General features: G+C 30.7%; 2 protein-coding genes across 3 annotated transcripts; one reads left to right on the forward strand and one right to left on the reverse strand.

The window, feature by feature from the left end:
- Positions 1 to 383: 383 nt before the first annotated feature.
- LOC103495369 (L-type lectin-domain containing receptor kinase IX.1-like) lies at positions 384 to 3,361 on the reverse strand. 2 transcript variants are annotated; one of them, XM_008456895.2, is made up of 2 exons: positions 984 to 3,163; positions 384 to 618 (listed from the first exon to the last, which is right to left on the reverse strand). In XM_008456895.2, exon 1 carries the CDS (start codon positions 3,109 to 3,111, stop codon positions 1,015 to 1,017), a length of 2,097 nt encoding a protein of 698 aa, XP_008455117.2. In that variant the 5' UTR covers positions 3,112 to 3,163; the 3' UTR covers positions 384 to 618; positions 984 to 1,014. The 2 variants fall into 2 exon arrangements, with proteins under 2 accessions (XP_008455117.2, XP_050939757.1); XM_051083800.1 differs by lacking the exon at positions 384 to 618 and adding an exon at positions 3,171 to 3,361 and having other exon boundaries at positions 809 to 3,028.
- A 3,057-nt stretch (positions 3,362 to 6,418) lies between these two features.
- LOC103495370 (methylmalonate-semialdehyde dehydrogenase [acylating], mitochondrial) lies at positions 6,419 to 14,245 on the forward strand. Its single transcript, XM_008456896.3, has 19 exons — positions 6,419 to 6,582; positions 6,681 to 6,775; positions 7,525 to 7,596; positions 7,693 to 7,854; positions 7,936 to 8,014; positions 8,138 to 8,292; positions 8,503 to 8,566; positions 8,964 to 9,043; positions 9,357 to 9,422; positions 10,320 to 10,370; positions 10,469 to 10,620; positions 11,490 to 11,580; positions 11,697 to 11,777; positions 12,546 to 12,623; positions 12,715 to 12,750; positions 12,846 to 12,889; positions 12,981 to 13,059; positions 13,562 to 13,652; positions 14,032 to 14,245. The coding sequence occupies exons 1-19, from the start codon at positions 6,558 to 6,560 to the stop codon at positions 14,142 to 14,144; spliced, it is 1,614 nt and encodes a 537-aa protein (XP_008455118.2). The 5' UTR covers positions 6,419 to 6,557; the 3' UTR covers positions 14,145 to 14,245.
- The last annotated feature ends 8,869 nt before the right edge of the window (positions 14,246 to 23,114 follow it).

Below are 23,114 nucleotides of genomic sequence, written 5' to 3' on the forward strand. Positions count from 1 at the left end.
AATGTTTTTTTTTTCCAATAAAATTTCGGTTATTTTTTTCGCCTTCCAAGTTGAAAATCCATTACATCTCCATTGAGATCTCAAGTATATATATATATATATATGATAATATTTGTAATATTTTTAAAAAGGTAAAAAAAAGGTATCATATTTCATGGTTTGTTCTTTTGAAAAATACTCAATTGCTCATTTCAAGAAACACGTATTTTTATGCATATATCTCACCAAATTGTCTAATCATAATTTGTCGCAAAACAAATTCTTCTTACTTCTTTATTAAAACATTTTATTCATTTATTTTAATTTATATGTGTGTAATGAGAGTGATATATAAAGATTCCATGCAAAGTATTGATGTCTTTACAAATATACACTTGAAAATGAAAATTAACACGACATATATTTTATGGTGTCTAAGACAACATATTGTACAAATTATCATGTTCGTGCACTTGTATGGTATCAAACATACCTTGTTTTCTTTTTTGAATGAGCCCTTTTTCGATTCTTGCTTTCATCTATGAGAGGAAGAAGTTTGATTTTTTGTATAATAGCATGTATAAAATTATTCAAGATAATGTTGAACTCTTCTTCATCAACAACATTCTCCATCAACAACTTCACGATAGGAATATAATAGCATGTATAAAATTATTTATTATATGTTAAGAAATTACTATTTAGAAAAGAACTCGAAACGAAATTACACTCTTCTCTCAACTAGTTTAAGTAAAACGTCTGGAAAGTCATACTATATATATTTATAGTGAGATGTCACACAAATAAACCATTGGAAAATTCTCACCAATAGCCAAAACTTCCATACTTTATATACAAAACCAAATGTATGTACATTCCAATTGGATCAATGATTTTTAAAAGAATGTGACTATTATAATTAAAGGAAAAGCTTTCGAATCTACGTTGTCATCTTCACACAATTTTAAATTTAAGACAAACCAAAAGAGCAATAGAGAAATTACCTTGAGTCCCATAGAAAGGAGGAAGCACAAATTACAAGGATGATTTGGAGGAAACAGGCTGAGATGTATCAGATTGCAATGATACTTGAGAGCTTGTGTTGGTTGAGTAAGTATAGGAAACAGGGTTTTCATTGGGAGCTGTGAGAGCATAGTACATAGGCACAGGCATTTGTGTTGGGAGTTTAGGCAAAGGGGCCTCGAAGTTCAGCACTTGAATTGCTTGCCTTATGGAAGCTCTTAGGTTATGATTTGGGTGTGCACACCATAGCCCCACAGTCATTAAACGCACCATTTCTTCTTGATTGAATTCTCCATTCAATGCCTTATCAACTCCTTCAAGAAGTCTTCCTTGTCCATACAATCCCCAAACCCAACTCACCAAACTAATCTTTTCTTCTTCTTCTTCATTGTGTTCCACTGCTTTTCTCCCACAGGCTATCTCCAATGCCACCACCCCAAAACTAAACACATCTGATTCCTTACTCGCTTTGTTCATGAGGAGGGACTCTGGAGCTAGGTAGCCCATCGTGCCTGCTACAATTGTTGTTGGCGAGCGGAGACCATGGTCAACAAGTCTGGCTAAACCGAAATCGCCAACTTTCGCGTTGAAGTTTGAGTCTAACATCACATTGCTTGATTTGATATCTCTGTGGACAACGCATTGTTCCCATTCCTCGTGGAGGTAGAGCAAGGCAGAGGCTATTCCTTGGGCTATCCTATATCTTACAGGCCAAGAGAGGCGTAATTTCTTCCCAAACAAATGGGAATCTAAGCTTCCATTCTGCATGTACTCATAAACGAGTACGAAATGGCCGCGTTCGTGACTGTATCCGACAAGTTGAACAAGATTTCGATGTCGCAAACGGCTTATAATGTTGACTTCAGAGATGTACTCCTTTTTTCCTTGCTTGGAAGTGCTTGATATCTTCTTTGCTGCTATTTCCATGTTTAGTTCTGTCACAAAGCCTTTGTAAACACCACCAAAACCCCCTTGTCCAAGCTTTCCATCTTGAGAAAAATTGTTGGTTGCTTTGACAAGTTCCTTATAAGCAAATCTCTTTGGTCCTGTTCCTTTGATGAACTCTTCTTCATCAACAACATTCTCCACCATGCTAATTTCCTCATCACCAAAATCATCATCATCATCACCACCATCTCCGTCTTCTTTTTCTCTCTGTTTCCTCTTTGTTCTTCTCCACCAAACAACAAATAAGAATCCAGACAGAAAAGTCAAGCCAACCAATCCAATAACCAGACCCACAATCCACAATTTGGATTTACCCTCAACAATTCCAGTTACAACAATCAAATCCAAACTCGATGTGAAGTTCCAACTTCTAATTGCTTGAATTGGGATTGACTGACCTGTTGATGCAGAAAAGCCAACGATCACTCTAGCCGGAAGAAATTCCTTCAAATCAATCGGAACATCAGTAAGATTCAACGTAATCGACTCATTTGGAACCTGAGGATCTTTCAGCGTAACATCCAATCTCCCCAATGTTCCATTGTAAGTGATTCGAGCACCCAAAATATCTCCAGAAACCATTGTATTACTCCAAGTACGATTAGCGATGGAGACGATGGAATTCACGTCCACACCAACATGATTATCGCTAGGATCCCATGGATCTTTAAAGATATCGAACTCAATGGCGACGACCTGATTCGACGGATCTCCGTCGTTGGATTGATTGAACAACCCTAGCCATCCGCCGCTGGAATTCAAAGGAGGCGATGCGGAATCCTCGGAAGCTATGAAGAAGGCAATTCCACCGGCAGAGGCGTTCGAGATCCGCCCGTTAGGAAACGAGATCACAAACTCAAAATAAGTAGTGAAATCAGAAGATATGTTAGTAACTGGATCCCATAGTTGAATCGGCTCAGAGAAGTACGCTCTTCCCGTGCTGTTGAAGACGCTGCCGCCAATCTGGTTGTCCGTTAGCCGGAGAGAAGGATGATCGAAAACTACGCTTCTTGAGGCACTGTTGACGAAACTGATATTGGAGGAATCGGGGAAAGAAGAGAAGGAGAAATTGGTGGAGCTGCAACAATGGAAGGAAGTGAAAAGAAAGTAGAACAACAAGAAACAAAAACTAAAACGGGAATTTGAAGATTCAGAACACATATTATGGAACCTGAAACAAACAAAAATGGGAAGAAAGGGTAGATGAAGTAGAATTTTACCAGAAGAGGGTGTTGGATTTGTAGATTTACGCATGTTCTTGACAGCAACCTACCGGATTTGTCCATGGCCTATTGAGAACACCAAAAGCGACCCAGTCAAGAAGATTGATTGAATCGTCAAGACGTCAAAGATTTGGACCTTTTTGAATTTTCTTCGGCCTTTTGAGTTTCGTCATTCATATTTCATTCTTTGCAGCTTTGGCGCGTCTTTATGAGCGCGACAGTCCCTAAGTTCTAAGTATGGAAGTTGGCTGGACGGTTTTGGATAAAGGAAAACCGACCATGGATGTCAGTGGATCGGCGGTTTGGTTTTCTCGGTTCATTTTGGTCGGTTCAGTTTATTTAATATTTAAATAATATTTCTATTACATATATATATATATATATATATATATATCTTATTATTATTTTTAGGTTCGGTCAAGTTTAGTTGGTTTTGATCGGTTTTTTGAAACTTTTTAATTAAACCACCGACCGTATTTTTAATAAAATCGATCATCGAGTGTCGGCTTGGTCGATTTCGATCGCTTGAATCAGTTTTTTAGGTGTTGATACTCATCCTTAGGTGTAAATAAAGGGATCGAAAATGATAGTAAATACCATGATTTAAGAAAATAAATTAAAAATATAAGACCACCATAAAATATTTGTAATAATAGTAAATGTTGATTAAGCAACTAATAAAATTTTTTAAAATGCCAAATTTGTTATGTTGTGGTTATCATTGATAAAAGTTATTCTAAGGTACTAAAATCTAAATTTTGTAATTCTAATGTTTAAAATAGATTACATTGGTGATATCAATATTATTACTTGGGGAGATATCAACGAAATCAGTAATAAATCTAATGATATCAATTATATTTGTATATGAGTTAAATAACTTAGGTAGATATTAGTGATATCCGTGTATTAGTAATATCATTTATTTTTTACATTCTTGATAAAACTTAGCTAGATATCAATAATATAAGTTAGGTAGCTATCAACGAATATTTGTATATTAACAATATTGATGATAAAACTTATAGACATAATAGACTTATATCATTAATAAGACTCGAAGATAGAATTTCATACCTAAGATGTGTATTTAATTAATTTCCATCCATTCAAGTTAAACTTTGAGTTTTGACTTGGTTACTTATTTTAGATTAATTTTGGCAGATTGAAGTTTTATTATTGGAGTTGGTTAGGTGTTGTTTTCCATCGATTTGAAATTTCTAGATTTCTAAATGAGTTATATTGAAGTTAATTTGATCGTTTGTGGTTAATTTTCAATTTTGGATGAATATAATTAAGAAAGTTTGGAACAACGAGGGCTCGAAAAGAGTTTGTTCGTAGGGAACGTAAAATATTTAGTTGCTTGAAATTATCGATGTTCAACATTCTTAGATAACCATATTTATTTTGTAGGTATGTTTTGAAAAATATCTAAGAATATTAGGATATATGTGTTTTTTTTTTTTTTTTTTTCTGAAAAGGTTTTTACTTGAGGGTTTATTAAATTTACATAAATTTTCAAGAATATTTTTACGACTTTGTCAAATATCCAACACCCTACATTTTCGACTATGATTGTTAAGGCCACGAACTTTTGTCACTACCCAATAATTTTGATATGGACTTTTGCAAAAATAGCAAAAAAAACTTTATGAAAATAGAGTCCATGTTACTACATTTTTTAAATTACAAAAGTAACAAATTTAAAAATGGATAAACCTATGATAACCCTCCGACAATCTAAATTGTCATCATATTTGTCATGTTCGCAATAAGCAAAAAAGAGGTGCTATGAGTTATTTTTTTCTAAATTTTTTTGTCATCTTATGCAATTTCCCTTATGTATTATGTTGAGGAATGTCGTTCCTCTAAAGAGTATTAACTTGTTAGGTCATTCCCACCTTTGAGAAAGTGTGAATATAAAATGACGGTTGATAATCCACTATCGTATGTATATATATGATGTCATTTCATAACCGATATTCAAAGCTAAAATTGTTGTAGTGGTATCGTTCATGCACAATTTGATCATCACTCAACAGATTATTCATCTAAAAAAACAAAAGGAGAATAATACTTTGATGATATAAATAAATATTTTGAAGATGCTTAAGTCTCGGTGTATTTTTAAAATGAAAAATATTCCAATCTCTACAAACAAAGATATGTCATTATCATTTAGTTAAACTCATTTTTAGCCTGACGAACCCACCTTACTCCTCTTCAATCGTATCGAACCTCTCTAATCTAAACGATAACCAATGAGCTTCATCATTGGAAGTTGGATTAATTAGTCCCAACAATGCTGAGTCATGTCCTTGTAAGCATACACCCAATTCTATTTGTTAGAGATTCTCTTTTAGGTTAAAGGATATAACATTAATTTAAATATTATGTTTTTTCTTTATTGAAATATTAATTTGTTAATCATTTCTGTTTTTCCATTTTTTTATTGTTCTCTCTCAATATTTTTTCCTATAGATTTCAATTTTTCTTTTTTATTGATACATGTTAATTCTTAAGAAGTTTCAAAATAGAAAAACTTAATTTGTGAGTTTAAATAGACTTAAAAGAAACCAATAATATTTATAAAATCAATTTTTAAAAACTAAAAATTAAAAATCTATCAAACTTATAAATACTTTTTATGATTTAAAATAACAAAATTTTGGAAATTAAACAAATCAACTTTTACTAGTATTCTTACTTTAATTTAACTAATAGTTCACATAATCCATCCATTTAAAATCAATTTTAATATATAAAAAATTATATCTAAAAGGGTAGAAAATAAATGTGAAATAAATTTACATCATCACTTAAAAAGTAACTTTAACAATTTTAAAATTACTTTCGATATAAACAATTAGGATAAAATTTAAAAACCTAATTAATAGCTAATTATACAAATTATCGTAAATTTTTGTAAATTTTCTTGTTTGAGAAATTTTATGATTTAAAATAAATTTTCTAATTATAATCAAGGAGAATAGTAAAAAAAATAAAAAATTTGATAATAGAATATAAATTTTTTTATTATATTTTTAAATATTTTAATTTATTTTATTATATTTGAAAATTTCATCTTATCAAATCCTCAAATTCTTTATTTATTTATTTAGCAAAGCTCACCAAACAACAAAAGCACGCTACTTAATAATTATCCAATAATAACACTAATATAAAGTTTCCACCGTTAGATCCCTCAAAACTTACATCATCAACCAGATCAAAACCATCCAACGGATCAAAATGAAATGGGACCCACCGCTCGTGTTTAACCAAAACATTGTCCAGTCCAGCTTTTGCTTCTAAACAGTCAAATCTCTCCGTAGCGCTTTGTGTAAGAGTGTGATCATCTTCTTCAATCGGCGCCGGAGAAAAATGTTGCAGTCTTCGATTTGGCGAGGTAAGATTCTTTGATTGTGTAGATTTTTGTTTTCTTATTTCTGAATATTTTTTTTTCAATGGAAGTTGCTTGTTGATTATGTTCTGATCATGTTGCAGTGAAAAAATTGAGTGTTCTGAGGCCTCAGATCTTTGCTCTTGGAAATTTTCGTTTCTCCACTTTTGCTGAACCGTCTTCAAAGCCTAATCCTCCGGTAAGGATGCGGTTGTTTGTTGGGAGACTTCATTTCGTTTTGTCAGCTAATCTTCTTTTGGCGGTTGAGCGCTTGAGAGGCTAGTGTTTTTGGATGCTAAGCACGTTGCATTATTTTTGTTTCTTTATTTCTTTAATTAGGTGATTTCTTGAGCATTTGGTTTGAACGAGGAACTCTGCTTCCGTTTTTTTGGATTCTGAGTTATGCTTTGCTTTCTACTGTCCACAACTTTGCTTACTTATTTCGTTTGTAATTAATTATTGAAGAGAATCGCATTCGCTGCTTTAATTTCTGATATCGAGGAGGAATTCTTTGGGATGGTCTTCTTAACTTGTTAGGGGGTGTTTGGCTCAACCAAGGAGTTGGGGGAACTCTACTCATTCTTTCATCCAAGGAGTTTGTGGTCCATGACTATAAAACATCAATTTTATGCCATATTAAGTTCATAACTTCATTCCTTGCCAAATGTAGTTTGTCTGTCAAGTCATCATGAAAATATTATATTTGATGCAAGTGCATGCTTGTTTTATAGAGCATTTTTACGGAAAGCTGATGTATACTTCATCTACACATGCCTTTCTTCATCTATAATCTTTAACCATCCGTTGATAGAATTCCATCTTTCATCTATTTTATCAACTTAAACGGATTCAGGATTGTCAATTGTGGCATTTTCTTATAATGTTTATCTCTAGATTGTGTATTTCCCTCTTTGATTTTATCTCTTTTATCCTTTTGTTTTGTACCAGAGGGTTCCGAATCTCATAGGAGGGACTTTTGTTGATTCTCAATCCTCAGCATTTATAGATGTCATAAACCCAGTGAGTTACCAGCTCATATGTCCTCTTTTCTATTTCCGATTTGTGAAAGTTGAGTTCCTTTTGGTATGGGTAAGAAAATGTGACTTTTGTCTTTAGGCAACGCAAGAAGTTGTTTCTCAAGTTCCATTGACCACAAAGGATGAATTTAAAGCTGCAGTGTCTGCAGCAAAGCAGGCTTTTCCTGCATGGCGTAATACTCCAGTTACAACTCGGCAACGAATTATGTTCAAGCTTCAAGAACTTATTAGGCGAGATATAGTAAGTTTTTAGGACATTTTTTTCCCATTTAATGGAATATTCTAAATTCACTATAAAAATGGATTTTCCCCATCATTTCAGGACAAACTTGCTCTAAATATTACCACGGAACAAGGAAAAACATTAAAGGACGCGCATGGAGATGTATTCCGTGGGCTAGGTTATTATCCTTTAGTTCCTTCCTCTCCCTGTCTATGTTTGTGTTTGTGAGATGGAAAATTTGTTTTATTGTTGACCTGAGCAGAATATTTATTAGCAAGTTGAAATGGCCTATCTTATGTAGAGGTTGTGGAACATGCATGTGGAATGGCATCTCTGCAAATGGGGGAGTATGTCTCTAATGTGTCACATGGAATTGATACCTATAGCATCAGAGAGCCTCTTGGTGTTTGTGCTGGGATTTGTCCGTTCAATTTTCCAGCAATGATCCCCCTTTGGGTTAGCCTGTTATCCTTCACTGTCAATCCCAGTGGTCATAATTTCAGCAGTGGAGAACTAGTTTGTTTTCTATGAAATTTTTTTATCCCCCAAAAAATTTTAGAACTCTTTTCATCTTTCCATCCAGATATTATCCCTCCAAATAGCCTTTACTTTGTTTTCTTTTCTTATGATATTAGACTGACATCTCCTTTGGATAATCCTCTGCAGATGTTCCCAATTGCTGTTACATGTGGAAATACCTTTGTTTTGAAGCCTTCAGAAAAAGATCCTGGTGATCATTGTTTTTTAATTATTCCCCAAATCACTTTAATATGAACTTGTTTATTTACTGTTTCCATTTAACACAGTCACTCATACACAGAAACATATATATATATATATATATATAGGATTTATTAGTATTGAGTTTTTTTTATATATACTGAATAGTAAATAGCTTTAACCTAGTGGGGATCTCTTTGAGATTTATGGTTGGCTTGGGGACACGCTCGCACACATTGACTGAATAGTGAATAGCTGCCTTAAGTTTAAATGTAATTTTGCTAGTTAATTGAAGCATATCATAGTGGAGATCATCTCCATTTCTACAGTTTTGTTATATTTGAAAGATGTAAATTATTCCTGTCATTTCAGTGATGTTTAAACTTCAAACTTTCCTGCTTTTTCAGGGGCTTCTATAATCCTTGCAGAGTTAGCAATGGAGGCTGGATTGCCTAATGGTGTCCTAAATGTGGTTCATGGTACTAATGTGAGTTCTTTATCTATCTTCTTGTAGGGTTGTTGGGTGGCAAGGCTAATATTGACACCTTGATTGATCTATCTACTAATAAATCCTAGATGTGCAAGTGAAATCAAGGAAAATATATATTTATTCTGCTATTGTTTTTAGCATTTTTATTTTCTCACGTGGTATTCTAAAGTGTTTGCAAGCTTACAACTCTATTGCTAGATGCGGGAACATACCCATTAGATTTAATTGCTATCTTAAATGTGTTGGCTGTCAGTTGATCTGCTTGCAGCTTCAATAAAATGTTATTTTAATTGTTGTGATTTTTCTTCAGGATGTTGTTAATGCCATCTGTGATGATGAAGATATAAAAGCAATATCATTCGTCGGTTCAAACATTGTAAGTTATTTTAAATTCTTAACTGAAATAACTTATACTTCACAGAGTGAGAAATTTCAATACATTCCAGACTCATTTCTACAACTGGTTCTTGCTGCAACATACTAAGATTCCATCATAGGATAGTAAGGGCCTTTTCCCTTTCTGTTTTGAGAACCAGAATTATTAATTTGGACATTTCTTCATGTTGTCTGGAGTTTTTCAAGATATTTATTTGATGGAACATCCTACTACAGTTGAACCTCACCATTCTTTTACCTTCTGCCGTGGTTCAAAGTGCTTTGACTTTAGGTTTGTGGTTCTAGCTTATTGGTTGCAGTATTAAGTTTAGATTTGGACAGTGTTGAGCAATTGCGTCTATTGATTTTCTTTCTTGTCCTTTGGGAAGTTCTCTTTGGAAAAAATATAGAACCGTTGCTATTGAGCACAAACCAGAGACTGGCCGGCTTTCATCCCTAGGTTTTTTAGTTTTTTTTACTATTTCTCCTATTTTTTATTCTGAACTTCTTGGTGTAGTATATAATTTTTACTTTGTTTTGTAATGGATTCTTTTCAACTAATGCCAATTGGAGCAGTTTATATAATCATTTTTGGTATGGGATTTTCCCTTTATCTTATTTAATCTTCACTTATAAGCAAAAAATGTTTGTTCCTTTCAAAAAAGGAAAAGAAAAATTGCCAACTTGCGCATAACTCCGTCGATTTTGGCATATACCTTCGACCAACAGGTCAAGGTTGGATTCTCTTAACTCCGCATGTTCTTGAGCTAAAAGGAAAGTAAGAATAAGTAAATAAGTAAATAAAAGGAATTGCAACATGTTTGGTCTGCAAGGTAAATCAACCTACCGTATTGACTGAATTTTACTTTTGTTTTTTAATCATCTTTTAATGTGAAAGGCGGGCATGCATATATATTCAAGGGGATCAGCTAAAGGAAAACGTGTTCAGGCAAGTAAATCCAAGCTCAAATTTTTGGATACTTTTACAAGTCTTCTTGTTTCTGAAACTCTTCTAATTGTTTGAGTGACTGTTTATGATTGTTTCAGTCCAATATGGGTGCAAAAAACCATGCCATTGTCTTGCCTGATGCTGGCATAGATGCTACTTTGAATGCTTTGGTTGCTGCTGGTTTTGGTGCTGCTGGACAAAGATGCATGGCACTTAGTACAGTTGTCTTTGTTGGAGACTCCAAGTTGTGGTATTCTTCCTATTCTTGGAATTTTGAAATTATTTAAGCGTACATCACCTCTATTCATATAGCTTTTATGTTCATGTTTCTATGGGTAAAGTTGAGTTCTTTTTCATTTGGAATCTTACTATTTTGAATTCATATAATGCTGTTTGTATCTTGAATGTTGTTAACTTCTTTCAGTCATGAGCGATTGCATAGACTTTTAATGGTTAGGAAAATTCTGAGGCAACTAAAATTGTTGATCTTATACAGCCTGAACGGTAGAGTTTTCTTTTGGGAAACTTCATAACTAATATTCTCTTCTTCCAATTATTAATTCAAGTTGCGAGTAATCTTTAGCATTATGAGATTCAATGGTTTGGGATCATCAAATTTGTGTTCTATGTAACCGTCATGGGTTAATCTAGTGATAAAAAGAACAGTCTCAATAAAATGTCTAAGAGGTCGATGATTCAATCCATGATGGTCACCTACCTAGGAATTAATTTCTTAAGAGTTTCCTTGACATCTAAATGTTGTAGAGTCAAACAAGTTTTCTTGTGAGATTAGTCGAGGTGCACGTAAGTTGGCTTGATACTTGTGGATATTAAAATTTTTGTGGATATTAAAAAAAATTGTGTTCAATGTGGAATTTCAACAAATGTTTATCAAAATATATGGTGAATATCATTTGGATAAGGTACAAACTTCCAGAATTGAATGTGCACACACTCTCATATCTCTTTGTACTTCTTGATATTAGCAGATACCATAGCAAATTACATGGTTTCGGTACTTTGGGATATAGTTGTCCTGTGTCTGTTCCAAAAATACTTTTAGATTGCAGCCAGCCATAGTACTTGTTTATCGCAAATGAATCATAAAACCTTTTCCAGGGAGGATAAACTTGTAGAACGTGCCAAAGCTCTAAAAGTAAACTCTGGAACAGAACCTGATGCAGATCTTGGTCCAGTAATTAGCAAGCAGGTACTTATCATTTTTTTGCCCTACATTTTAAACTTCTATTTTTCATATATCATTATGCCCTTGAATGTCCCTCGGTGGTATCTATGTGAAACTTAAAATATTTCTTTGTTTCACAGGCAAAGGATAGGATTCACAGATTGGTTCAATCTGGCATTGATAGTGGAGCCAGACTACTGCTAGATGGGAGAAATATAGTGGTATCTTGTTACTTTTCATGTTGCAGTACATTTTCCCTTTTTCCTGCAGTTACATGGTAGATGTGGCATAATGTATCTACGCTCCATATGCTCCCTGCAAGTGGCATCATAATATGCTAGCTTCTTGAGGCGTAATTGATTTTTGTTGCTATGCAAAATGTAGTCAAGTGAATAAAGAGATTTAGTAGGCAGAGATGGTAGTTCCAAAATTGAAGGTCCTAAGAAGATAAACTCCAATCTATTGTTTATCCAGGGAATAGCCGAGGGAAGAATCATAGAGCTTCCCACCTCACCTAACTCTTGAAATGCAGCTAACGTTAGGGGCTGAAAGATATGTTGAACTTCGATAATTCAGTTGAATTATCTTTCAATAGTTTCTCTACACATTCTTATCTCTTACAATTGTTCCTTTACATGCACATTATCTTTCGTAACTTCTTCACGAAAGTACACTCACTGGGGTGGTAACATTGCAATCATTGCTATATTAACATGATGAAACATAATGAAACAAAGAAGATTTTCTGGACTAATATCCCTGGGGTGGTAACATTGCAAAGAATAAAGATTTCAACAAAAATGTAGATGAACGTTCCCTAAGCATGTTGTCTCTCTTTGACACAATTCAGATTGCTGAAATAAGAACAATGGGTTTTTCTCTATGGATTTTCTGATGATATATAATCCCCTTTCGAAGTAGTGTTATAACAGACTCAATGTTATACCATATCTGCATCACGTTGATAGTTATTCATGATTGTAATTTAGGTTCCTGGATACGAGCATGGAAATTTTATTGGCCCTACTATCTTAACAGATGTGACACCGGACATGGAGTGCTACAAGGTAATTCTTATATCTTATTATGAGTGAAACATGTATTATAACCATGAATGTCAGACTAAACTTGGAAAATTTATTATCTTGCCCTTTCTAGGAAGAAATATTTGGCCCAGTTCTGCTTTGCATGCAGGTATGCTTTTCATATTATTATCATCATTATCTGTCCGATTCTTCTATCCATTCATAAAAGAGGTCGTTCCATTTAATGCTTTATTGTTCCATCAGGCTGAAAGTTTAGAAGACGCCATTAGCATCGTTAATGGAAATAGGTACTGATTATTTGTTGTTCCCTTTATTATCATAGCAACTACTCCTTTCTCCATTGCCTTACGATCTTTAGGAAAAATCATGTTTGGATAGGTATGGCAATGGAGCTTCCATATTCACCACATCTGGGATAGCCGCGAGGAAGTTTCAAACGGATATTGAAGCTGGACAGGTAACAGTAACACTTAACATTAGAAAGAAAATGATTCTTTTTCCTATACACACACACACACGTACATACAAAGGCCGAATTAAATAATTCCTAGCCAACCCCTCCCTAATCTTTCAAGAGACTTTTGCCAACCCACCCCCGAATAAATAAAATGAGTTTTCAGTAAAGTTTTTATCTAGAGCTTCAAGCCCTTTACTTTGGAGGGTATCTTCAAACATTTTAGCTCTTATCATGCATTCTTAGAGGACAAGAAAATACTATTATTTTAACATAGATTTGCATGCTAGTCATGTTCCTCGAGAATGCAAAAGAAAGTATATCCGGAGAGGATGTATGTTGGTTAACATTTTGCCTCTGTGATTATCATGTAAACTAAATAATCTCAATACTCCCATTCTATTTTAAGGAATAGAAGCCAATAGCATCTGCAATTGCTTGGCTATCTCTAATTTATATATGAAATACGTCTCAAAATTACTTTTGAATCTTTGATACGAATTAGGTTGGGATCAACGTTCCAATTCCAGTTCCCTTGCCTTTCTTCTCGTTCACGGGCTCCAAGGCATCTTTTGCTGGGGATCTCAACTTTTATGGTAAGTTTTTGGTTTAAACTCATTTCTGTTCCTGATTTTTTTACATTCTTTTCTTCTTCTTTAGTCCTTATATCACGAAATACTCGAACTTTCGTACATATTACTTCCATGCTCAATACCAAAGTGGATTCATATGGCATCAAAAGATAAAAATAGAATAGTTGAAAGAACGATAAAAAAAAAAAAAAAAAAAAAAAAATAATGAAATAAATGAGTATATGTACAAGGCTTATCGGTTAATCCATGATGGTCACTTACTTAGGACATCCAAATGATATAAGTTAGGCAACGGTGTCGTTGGATAAATGTATGGAGGGTGGCATGGCTAGATTTTTGTTTTGGTTATCGGGATTAAGAGATTGTGTGTTTGTGGAAACAGGGAAGGCAGGGGTGAACTTCTTCACACAGATAAAAACAGTGACACAACAATGGAAAGACTCAACTGGAGGGAGTGCAATCAATCTTGCAATGCCAACCTCTTTGAAGTCATAGGTCACACCCTCTTTCCTTTAACTTCTTGTAATTACTCTCAATAAATCTTTATGCGCCTTATTTTCAGTTCATATAAATAAAATTAAATACTTTTCCTTTTCTTTTGGTTCTTTCTGTTTGATTTGAGTTGAAAAGGGAGGAAGGAAGTACTCGAGTAGTTCTCCACATTTTTAAAATAATATATATCGGAAAATTGTTTTGAATGGCAAAGCTTTGGGAGAAAATTTATAAATATATAAGATGATAGATTCAAATAGATATCTGTCGTTGCCTATCACTCTTTTAGTGCTGCCAAATTTAAAAGGATAATTATATTGGGTAGCATTGTTAGGGATAATAATTAAAATGTATAACAACATTTTTAAAACCTTGCAAATATAACAAAGTCTATCTCACTCTTATGATCTATTAGTGTATTATAGTTTTTATTATTGATAGACTCTAATAGACTTTGCTATATTTGTAATTTTTTAAAAATGTTGCTATATATATGCTAATCATTTGAATCTAATTGCTATATTTACAATTGTCTCTCCGAAAAAAGTGTTAATATGAATAGCTCAACTAGTACCCGATTGGAGGTTTGAATTCTCACTTCTCGAGGTCAATAATAATAATATTATTACTATTACTATTTTAAGGAATATATTATATGTATCACATTTTTATATTGTTGATGCTAAATTTTGGTAAAAAAAATACATCTAACCTCCACGTGACAATAATGGCAATAATAGTCGGGAAAGAATTTAAATGTTTTAGTTTTTTCATACGAAGCAATAATGGTGTACATACCGAAGATTTTACTATAGGGTTTGTATTAAAATCTACTCTAGATAAGATCAAATATTATCTTATTTATTTTGATTTTTGGTTTTGTGGGTGAAGTCAAAATCCACCCATCATAACACATAGTATATATTGATTTATTTACTAATGTTTAATCACTTTTATAAAAAGATCAATAACATATTCATATATACACCTTGGATGAGGATTAAAATATTTATGAATCCAAGTTAAGTTAAGGAGTGCATTATGACCTTGCCATCATTGTCTTCTCATGTCTTTCAAACTCAACCCTTATAAATTATGAATTTCATGTTAATATAACTAAAGAGATTGAATAATTAATATTTTTAAGTATTTCTTTTTATGTGAGGAAGATGTGAGAGAGATCATCTAATTTTTCAATTAGATGAGTAATTTCTTGATTAGGTTAATCATGTCTTAATTGACTAAAAAAAAAGGACAAATTGCAAAAGGTTACCCTTGAAGTATGGTGGTAGTTACAATTACATTATTGAACTTTCAATAACAACAATTTGAATCACTAACCTCCTAAAAGTGTTAATATTGGATCCACAAAATGATGAAAATTAAATCCTCAAAAAAGTATAATTTATTAGATTTTGTAAGTTTGAGAGTTTAATTTTAGAATTTGGATAAGTTTAAAGGTTCCATTTTGAAAGTTTAAGAGTATAATTGCAAATAACATTGTGTGATATAGGAACAGTTTTTGCAATAAGTTCGATGAAAACACAAGATTCATGAGGAAAACTTATATATTGACCCATTGCCATGTTTTTTTTGTGTAAAAACATTACATGCCTTTTGATTTATAAAATAATAATAAATTTATAGACAATAAAAATCTATTGAATATATATATATATATATATAGATGGTTGAAATATATGGTTTATGACTAAAATAGTATACTTTTTTGTAGGAAAAATTTAGGTAAAGATAAACTAGTTGTTAAAGATTGATTCCTAACATTTTTCTAACTTAGACATCTTTGTTTGAATTAAATTTATTTTCTTATTTTCTCAATTTCTTACTTCTAGTTTCCATTTTTTTTAAGTGGTAAAAAGGTTTTCTGATAGAAACTTATCTGATAAATATATGTTTGTAGACTTTACCTAATCTATATCTTATATTTATTGTATAAAAGGGGCTAAGGTGGAGAAGCATTTGGTTTCCTTCTTTTTTTTTTTTTTTTTTTTTTTTTTGCCCCTTTTACTTATAAAATCATTTGGTTAGAAATTATATGTTGTAATTTTAGGTTTAAATCAAATACTAAAACAACCTTTTAAATATGTCATCATTTATATGACTAACCTTATATTATATTTTGTCATGTCAATCAATCTATCATATAGCAAATATTCGCTATATACTAATTATATATCAGTTGCATATAATTTGATATATACCGTACCCCTTGTCGAGAATTACCTACATCTACCTAACTACGCTTAGGACCCATAACAAATTTACATTTGGGAGAGAGTTTCTTGTCTCATAATGAAATTCAAACCCCGGTTAGGAAGTTGATTGGTATAAATATATAAGAACTTTATAAGGGACTTGCAAATTAGAATGCCCGCATGATTTGAGAGTCGGTTGAGGCATTTTATAAGGAGTCGTCATGTTTTGGTGTAATCTCAAATTACCACCTCATGGGCATATAGGATTACTTTAATTCTAGACATCTTCGTTCTTGTTTCGAACGATTAGTTTTCGAAATTTTCTACTATCATACATTAGTAGAATTACCGATTTTACCGATAACCCTAATTACAATATAATTTAGCCACCAAATTTATTTGTTCTTTTTTGTCTCATCACTTTTTCATAGAACTCTAGTGTGTGTATTTGTGAGCAATGTATTTTTCACATAATTCCATTTCTTACTTCTTCTCCATTTTGCATTCTCTTATACTTCACTTTTTTTTTCTACCCTTTCACAAGATGTTGTCTATGATATTTATGTTGAGATCTTCTTTGAAATTGAAGGTCTCAATTGTCTTCCCTATGAAATTCATATGGACAATATTGTGAAATTATTTACATCTAAAACATTTTCGTGTACCTACCATATCTATATTTTCTTGACATTTGTAAAATTTATATTCCTACGGAACAAATATGGTTATCCAAAGATGTTCGACTTTTCTATAAATTCAGTTATATCTATAATTCTGCCCATCCAAAAATGTTATAATATAATAATTGTTAGTGAGAGTGGTAAATCTATCTTTCAATCCTCTCTAGATCTAGGTTCGAGTCTAGATTATAACCATCCCCATTTCGATTGGTTGGAAATTCGTTGATATCAAAAAACCGTTACTATATATATACAATATATTTTCTCAACCCAAGTATTTATTTACAATATTCATTTTTAAGTTGACGGGCACACGTGCCCTACCCCTTAAACCCAAGTATCATAGATATGTCAGTAACTTAGGTAAGTTTTTGGGTTAAATTATATATAAAAAAATGCCTCTAGACTTTGTAGTTTCTGTAAATAATATTCTTAAGTTTTGGTTAGTGTAAATTTTGAAACATTGAGAGTATTTGAACATTTTTAAGTTTAATAGTATTTATGAAATTTTCAATAGTTGAGAGATTTTTTTAAAACAAAATTTTAACCGTTTTCATCCAAAACTAAAGGCAACGATATTTTTGAACTTTTTTTTTCAGTTTAAAAATATTTTTTAAACTTTTCAAAGTTTTAATAGTTTAAAAATATTTTCAGTAGTTTAGAGATTTTTTAAAATAAATTTTTAACAGTTTTCATTCAAAACTAACGATAATGATATTTTTGAACCTTTTCGACTACGTGATATTTTCTTTTTTTACAATTTAGTCTAAGTATTTGTTATGAATGTTGTTTACATGTGTTAATAAAGTATAAAATATATTAAATAAGGCACTAATTAAAAGACCAACTTTCACTATCTAACAAAAATAACTAAACAAATTACCAATTGGATGAGAACACAAAGGAGTGCAAATAAAGCTCAATTATATTATATTCTAAATAGTTTTTTTCCACTATAAAATGTCAAATATTCCAAACAACTTTGTCTTTTTTACTATTATTTTGAAAACATTTCAAATGTGAATAACATTATATCATATAACTAAAAAAAAAAAAATGAAAGACCCATTAACCTTACCTCTAATTTAACATTTTATTACATAAATGATAAAATTTTATTTTCTATTAGTGACAGATTGTAATAGCGACTTATAGAGACATTTATGACTTTAGTTTTTAAGATTATAATAAACAAAAAAGTTTAGGTAATCAATGTAATTGAATAATCTAAATAGTTTAATTAATTCGCATTGTGAATCCTATCAAGACCCCATTTTTAAAATTGCTTTTGAATTTCTTCTTTCATGTATAGTTTGGTTTGATGCACTTTTTGTTTCTTCGTATATCATTTCTTATTTTGAGGTCCAAAGGGAATATTAATCGATGGGATTCTCTATTTTTTAAAGGTATATGATGCCGACCCTTTTATTAATTCACATCCATATTTGAGTTATTGAATTCGGTTCATATTGAATAATCAAAATTATAACTAGACACGATAAAGAGTATACTGAGTGTATATATCTACTCGTAATAATTAGTTGGATCATACGAAAGTTGAATTTTTTTTAAAACTATTTCGTAGGTTAACGAAGATGTGAAGGTTAAATATTTATCATGACGAACATATTATAGGATCACTAACAAATTTTATAATAATGAATAATAATTAACATGCCTCTCCTGATGTATAACCTAAACGACGATATGATAAAATAAATATTATATTAATGTAATTTCTTAGTCAATGTCCAATTTAAATGTAAGTGTGTATTTTTACAAACAAAAACACACACATATATAATCTTTAAATGTGATGTTGAAGGCATACACATATATATAATCATAATATGTGGCCATAAATAAAGTAATTAAAAGAATAATGGATGTGTGACTCAATGTTTAATTATTAATATGACTTTTTAAAAGTGTAATCAAACATAACAATATCATTCATTATACTCAATCTTCTTGGAGTAATATTCTATGACACAAAAAGAAAAATTATGCATAGATATGTTGTATATATTTGAAAGCATGCATTATAAGACCAATCAATAAGAAAGTCTTGATTAATCTCCATGCATTTTATTTATTAAAATAGAAATTAAATCAAATTTAAAAAGCACCCAATTAAAAAGAAAATGGTATTGTTATTGCTTTTGTGAGATAGTCTCCACATTCAATAAAGTTTCAATAAGAAGTTTTATTATGTGTATACACTCCAACTTTTGTCCATTCAATGGTTGTCTCCCATTACCACAAACTTCTTGTTTCATTTCCTTAATAAAATTTAGTGATGTTGCATCCGATGATAAAAAAAATTTAGAAAAGAAACGGTTCATAGCATATCTTTTTTGCATATTGCAAATATGACAAATAATTAGATATATCATAGAGTTATTCACTTTTAAATTTGTTATTTTGCAATTTAAAAAATGTAATGACATGAGTCCTATTATCGTAAAGTTTTTTTTTTTTGCTAATTAATTAACAAGATTTAAGTTTAAGTTTCCAAAAAAAAAAAAGAAAAGAAAATTAATTGCTTTTTAGGTATACTTAATTATTTAGTCTAAATGTATAACTTTTCCTCTAAGTGTTGTTTGAGTGTGTAATTATGTCCTTAATTTTGTTAAAAGATTCATTATTTTATGGTACGTAGATATCATAATATTATTTTTGGGTCTAATATTTTAGATTTCTATGCTATTTTAATTTAATTTAAATCTTTTGAATATAGTTCATATATATTTTTATACTAAACTACAAATATAGTTCTTTTGAAAAGATTAATTTTTACCCATATATAATATTTGTTAAAATACACATATTTATTATGTGTAAGCTTAAAAGTCAAGATTATTAACATTCAATAATAATTGTTTTAAGTTAATGAAGCTCATGAAAGAAGACTTAAGGCACATTCTTTGACTCTAATATAATGGCAAAAATTAATTAATATCAAAGCCTAATCCCATCGCAGAACCAGAAATTTTGAACGACCAATCACAAATTTTTACGTTATTTAACATCAAAATACCAATAATTGAATTTGGGACTAATTAAAAGTTGACGTACATGTGTCCGAAATTGTGAAATTGAAGACATAAATTGGTCAGTTCTAATGATGTCATATGTTTTCATCATAACCGTAGGATCAAGTTAACTATTTTGGTTTAATGAAATATTATTTATTTCCTGAAATTCAATTGAGTAAAAAAATAAGCTTAATTTAGTATAAATGCTAATTATCACTCAAATCTATATGATTGAGCATAAGTCTGATATATGGACCAACAAAAGCCCAAGACTATAAGGCCATTAGAGGATTCTAGTTTTGAAAGAGACAAGATTTTTTACTCCAGGTATAGAGAGAATTCTCCTAAAAACCACTAACTTACCGTAAGATTGAGGTTCATTTGAAGATACAAGCTTTCTTCCCAGACTCAAACTTTAAAAGCATCACATGTTCCGCTTTCTCGAATCAAGCGTAGACATTCAACCGAAAGAGAGTTAGAGGATCAAATGCTAGCGAATGAACCACATCCATCATAATCAACATCAATACAAGTTCAACTTCACGAATCACATTTCTTCGGAAACCTCGTGTGAACACCCATCTCAATAAAAAAAATTAAAATGTATAATTATATTTTATTAACGCTATGATAATGAATATTCATTATGTTATATTATTAGTCATCTATTAGACTAAATTTCAAAGCTTAAACTAAGGTCACATTTACCAGTTCATAATCAAAATAAGTGTACGTAAGTAGCGTTGCAGTCACAAAACGATATTATCTTATTATTTTTTATCACGTTTACTTATATATAGTTTACCGTTTCTAATACCTTTGTCGTTAATTGATGTCCAATCCTAACGAACAGTAATGCTAACAGAAACGTCATACAATAAACATGATCATTGATTCATAATTATATTATTATAATAGTATTAGGCAGTTGATCTCATGTAATTTTCAAAAACACAATGAGATTAATCACCCCTCCAATACTCCTTAATCAATTTGCATGTTTCATAATAAATTTGAAAGTGAGTTCCATTGTATCAATACACGACAATAACCATAAATGGAATCAAACGAGATCTAATATTTTTAACGCCGAGTAGGTATAACTAAAAATAATAATATTTTTTTTTTTAAAAAAAGGAATGGAATACCCTTTGAAAACCAATAATATAAAGGAGAGGGGGAAGGATTTAAAAAGGTAAGTAGTGATGATTGAGTGTGACACAAGAAGAAAGAAAAGAAGAAGAAGAGAGATTGAGTGATTGGAAAACCAATTTGATATTGGGCAAATCGTGTAAAGCACTTTGCCAATAAAAATGGCTAACAGTTAAGGATTTGGCAAATGAAATTAGTTGTTTTTGGTGAAAAAAAAAAAAAAAGAAAGAAAAAAAGAAAGAGAGTTGTGTTGAATTACTATAAACTTAATTTTGTTAAAGATGATGAATCATATTCATCCCATGATTCAAATCTTGCCAACAATACAACCACATCCATTTTCTAACTTTTTTTTCTTCTTCAGAAAGAAGAAGAACATTATTTTTCGGTATAACGAATGATACTTGGAGACAGTTATTATAGCTTTTAGGTTTTTCTTGTTTTTAGCTGAGCATTTGAATTTTTAAATAAATTTAAAAAAACAAAGAAAGGTATTAAGTATTTTGCTCGATAATTGTTTGATTTTTTTTTAACCTTTTAGACACAAAACTTTTAATTTAAATAGCTTTGCAATCCATGGAAGACTTCATGGATATATGTTCTTAATTTCAATCATCAAATAATATATATTTTCTAATTTCACAAGGAAGAAAAATGACTTTTGTATAATTATATATTACTTAATTTAATTGTTAATCAACAATATCTTGGAGTTGAATCATCACCAAATCAATATATAAATTAAAGTTTATAAGGTCATATAGAGATATTCTTTTAAATTTTGACCATATTTCTTTTATAATCTTTTTTTTTATATATATATATATATATATAATTATTTTTGTTCATATATTTATAATTAATTTTCATGAAATTAATAAGCAAAGAAGTGAAGGAATTAAAAAGAGAAGGAAGTAAATAAATAAATAAATAAGATGTTGTGAATTATTTAACTTTAGGTTATAAATTTATTCACTTTCTTCTTATATACATACATTGTGTTAGGGGACAAATTATTACATTTAAAGCTACCCAAAAATATTATGAAAAATTAAAGTTTGTGTATATGTTATATATATATATCTATATACTTTTATGCATTAATTTCTTTTAAATACTATTTTAATGAGGGAGGAAATTAAAGTTTGTGTATATATATTTCATATAGTTTCTTTTCTTTTTAAAGGTGTGGTCGTGTGAATCTAAATTCAATTCGGTTGATAAGTTATTGGTTACCGATTCAAAAGTTAATTCATACTAGCATGTATAATTTAGAGTACTCGATAATTAAATGTACAACAACATTTATTTGCAAAATAACACTCTTCTACTTTATTGATAAACGTACTTTTATTAGACTTTTATTATTGATACTTCTGTAGTAGTGGTATAGTCTATCACTAATTGACTTCGACTTCGGTATTTACACTTTGCTATATCTATAAATTTTGATAGCTGCTATCAGTGATAACTTTTTATTTACCACCATTAACACTCTATTTTATTACTGATAATCCTAGCTGTGGTAAAGTCTATCGTTGATTGTCTTCGAATCCTGTATTTAAATTTTGCTATATATCTACAATAATTTTTCTTTTATTTATGCTATATTTATCTATACTTTTGGTTTTATTTGACCCGATCGTTATATTTGCAAATGTTTATGAATTTAATTTTTTTTTTATATAAATCAATGTGTAATACAATTTATTTTTCTTTACTATTTTTATTGAAAAGAAAGAAAAGGAAAACTATAGCCTTTTGGTAAATCCTCACCAAAAGGTGAATATTCCCAAATATAATTATTGATAGAGAGTTAACTAAACCCACTATTTAGAATCTTTCCATTCAAACCAAAGTTAGGATTCTACAAATAATATGTTTTCA

This window comes from Cucumis melo, chromosome 1 (genome assembly GCF_025177605.1).
Source record: "Cucumis melo cultivar AY chromosome 1, USDA_Cmelo_AY_1.0, whole genome shotgun sequence".
NCBI lineage: Eukaryota > Viridiplantae > Streptophyta > Magnoliopsida > Cucurbitales > Cucurbitaceae > Cucumis > Cucumis melo.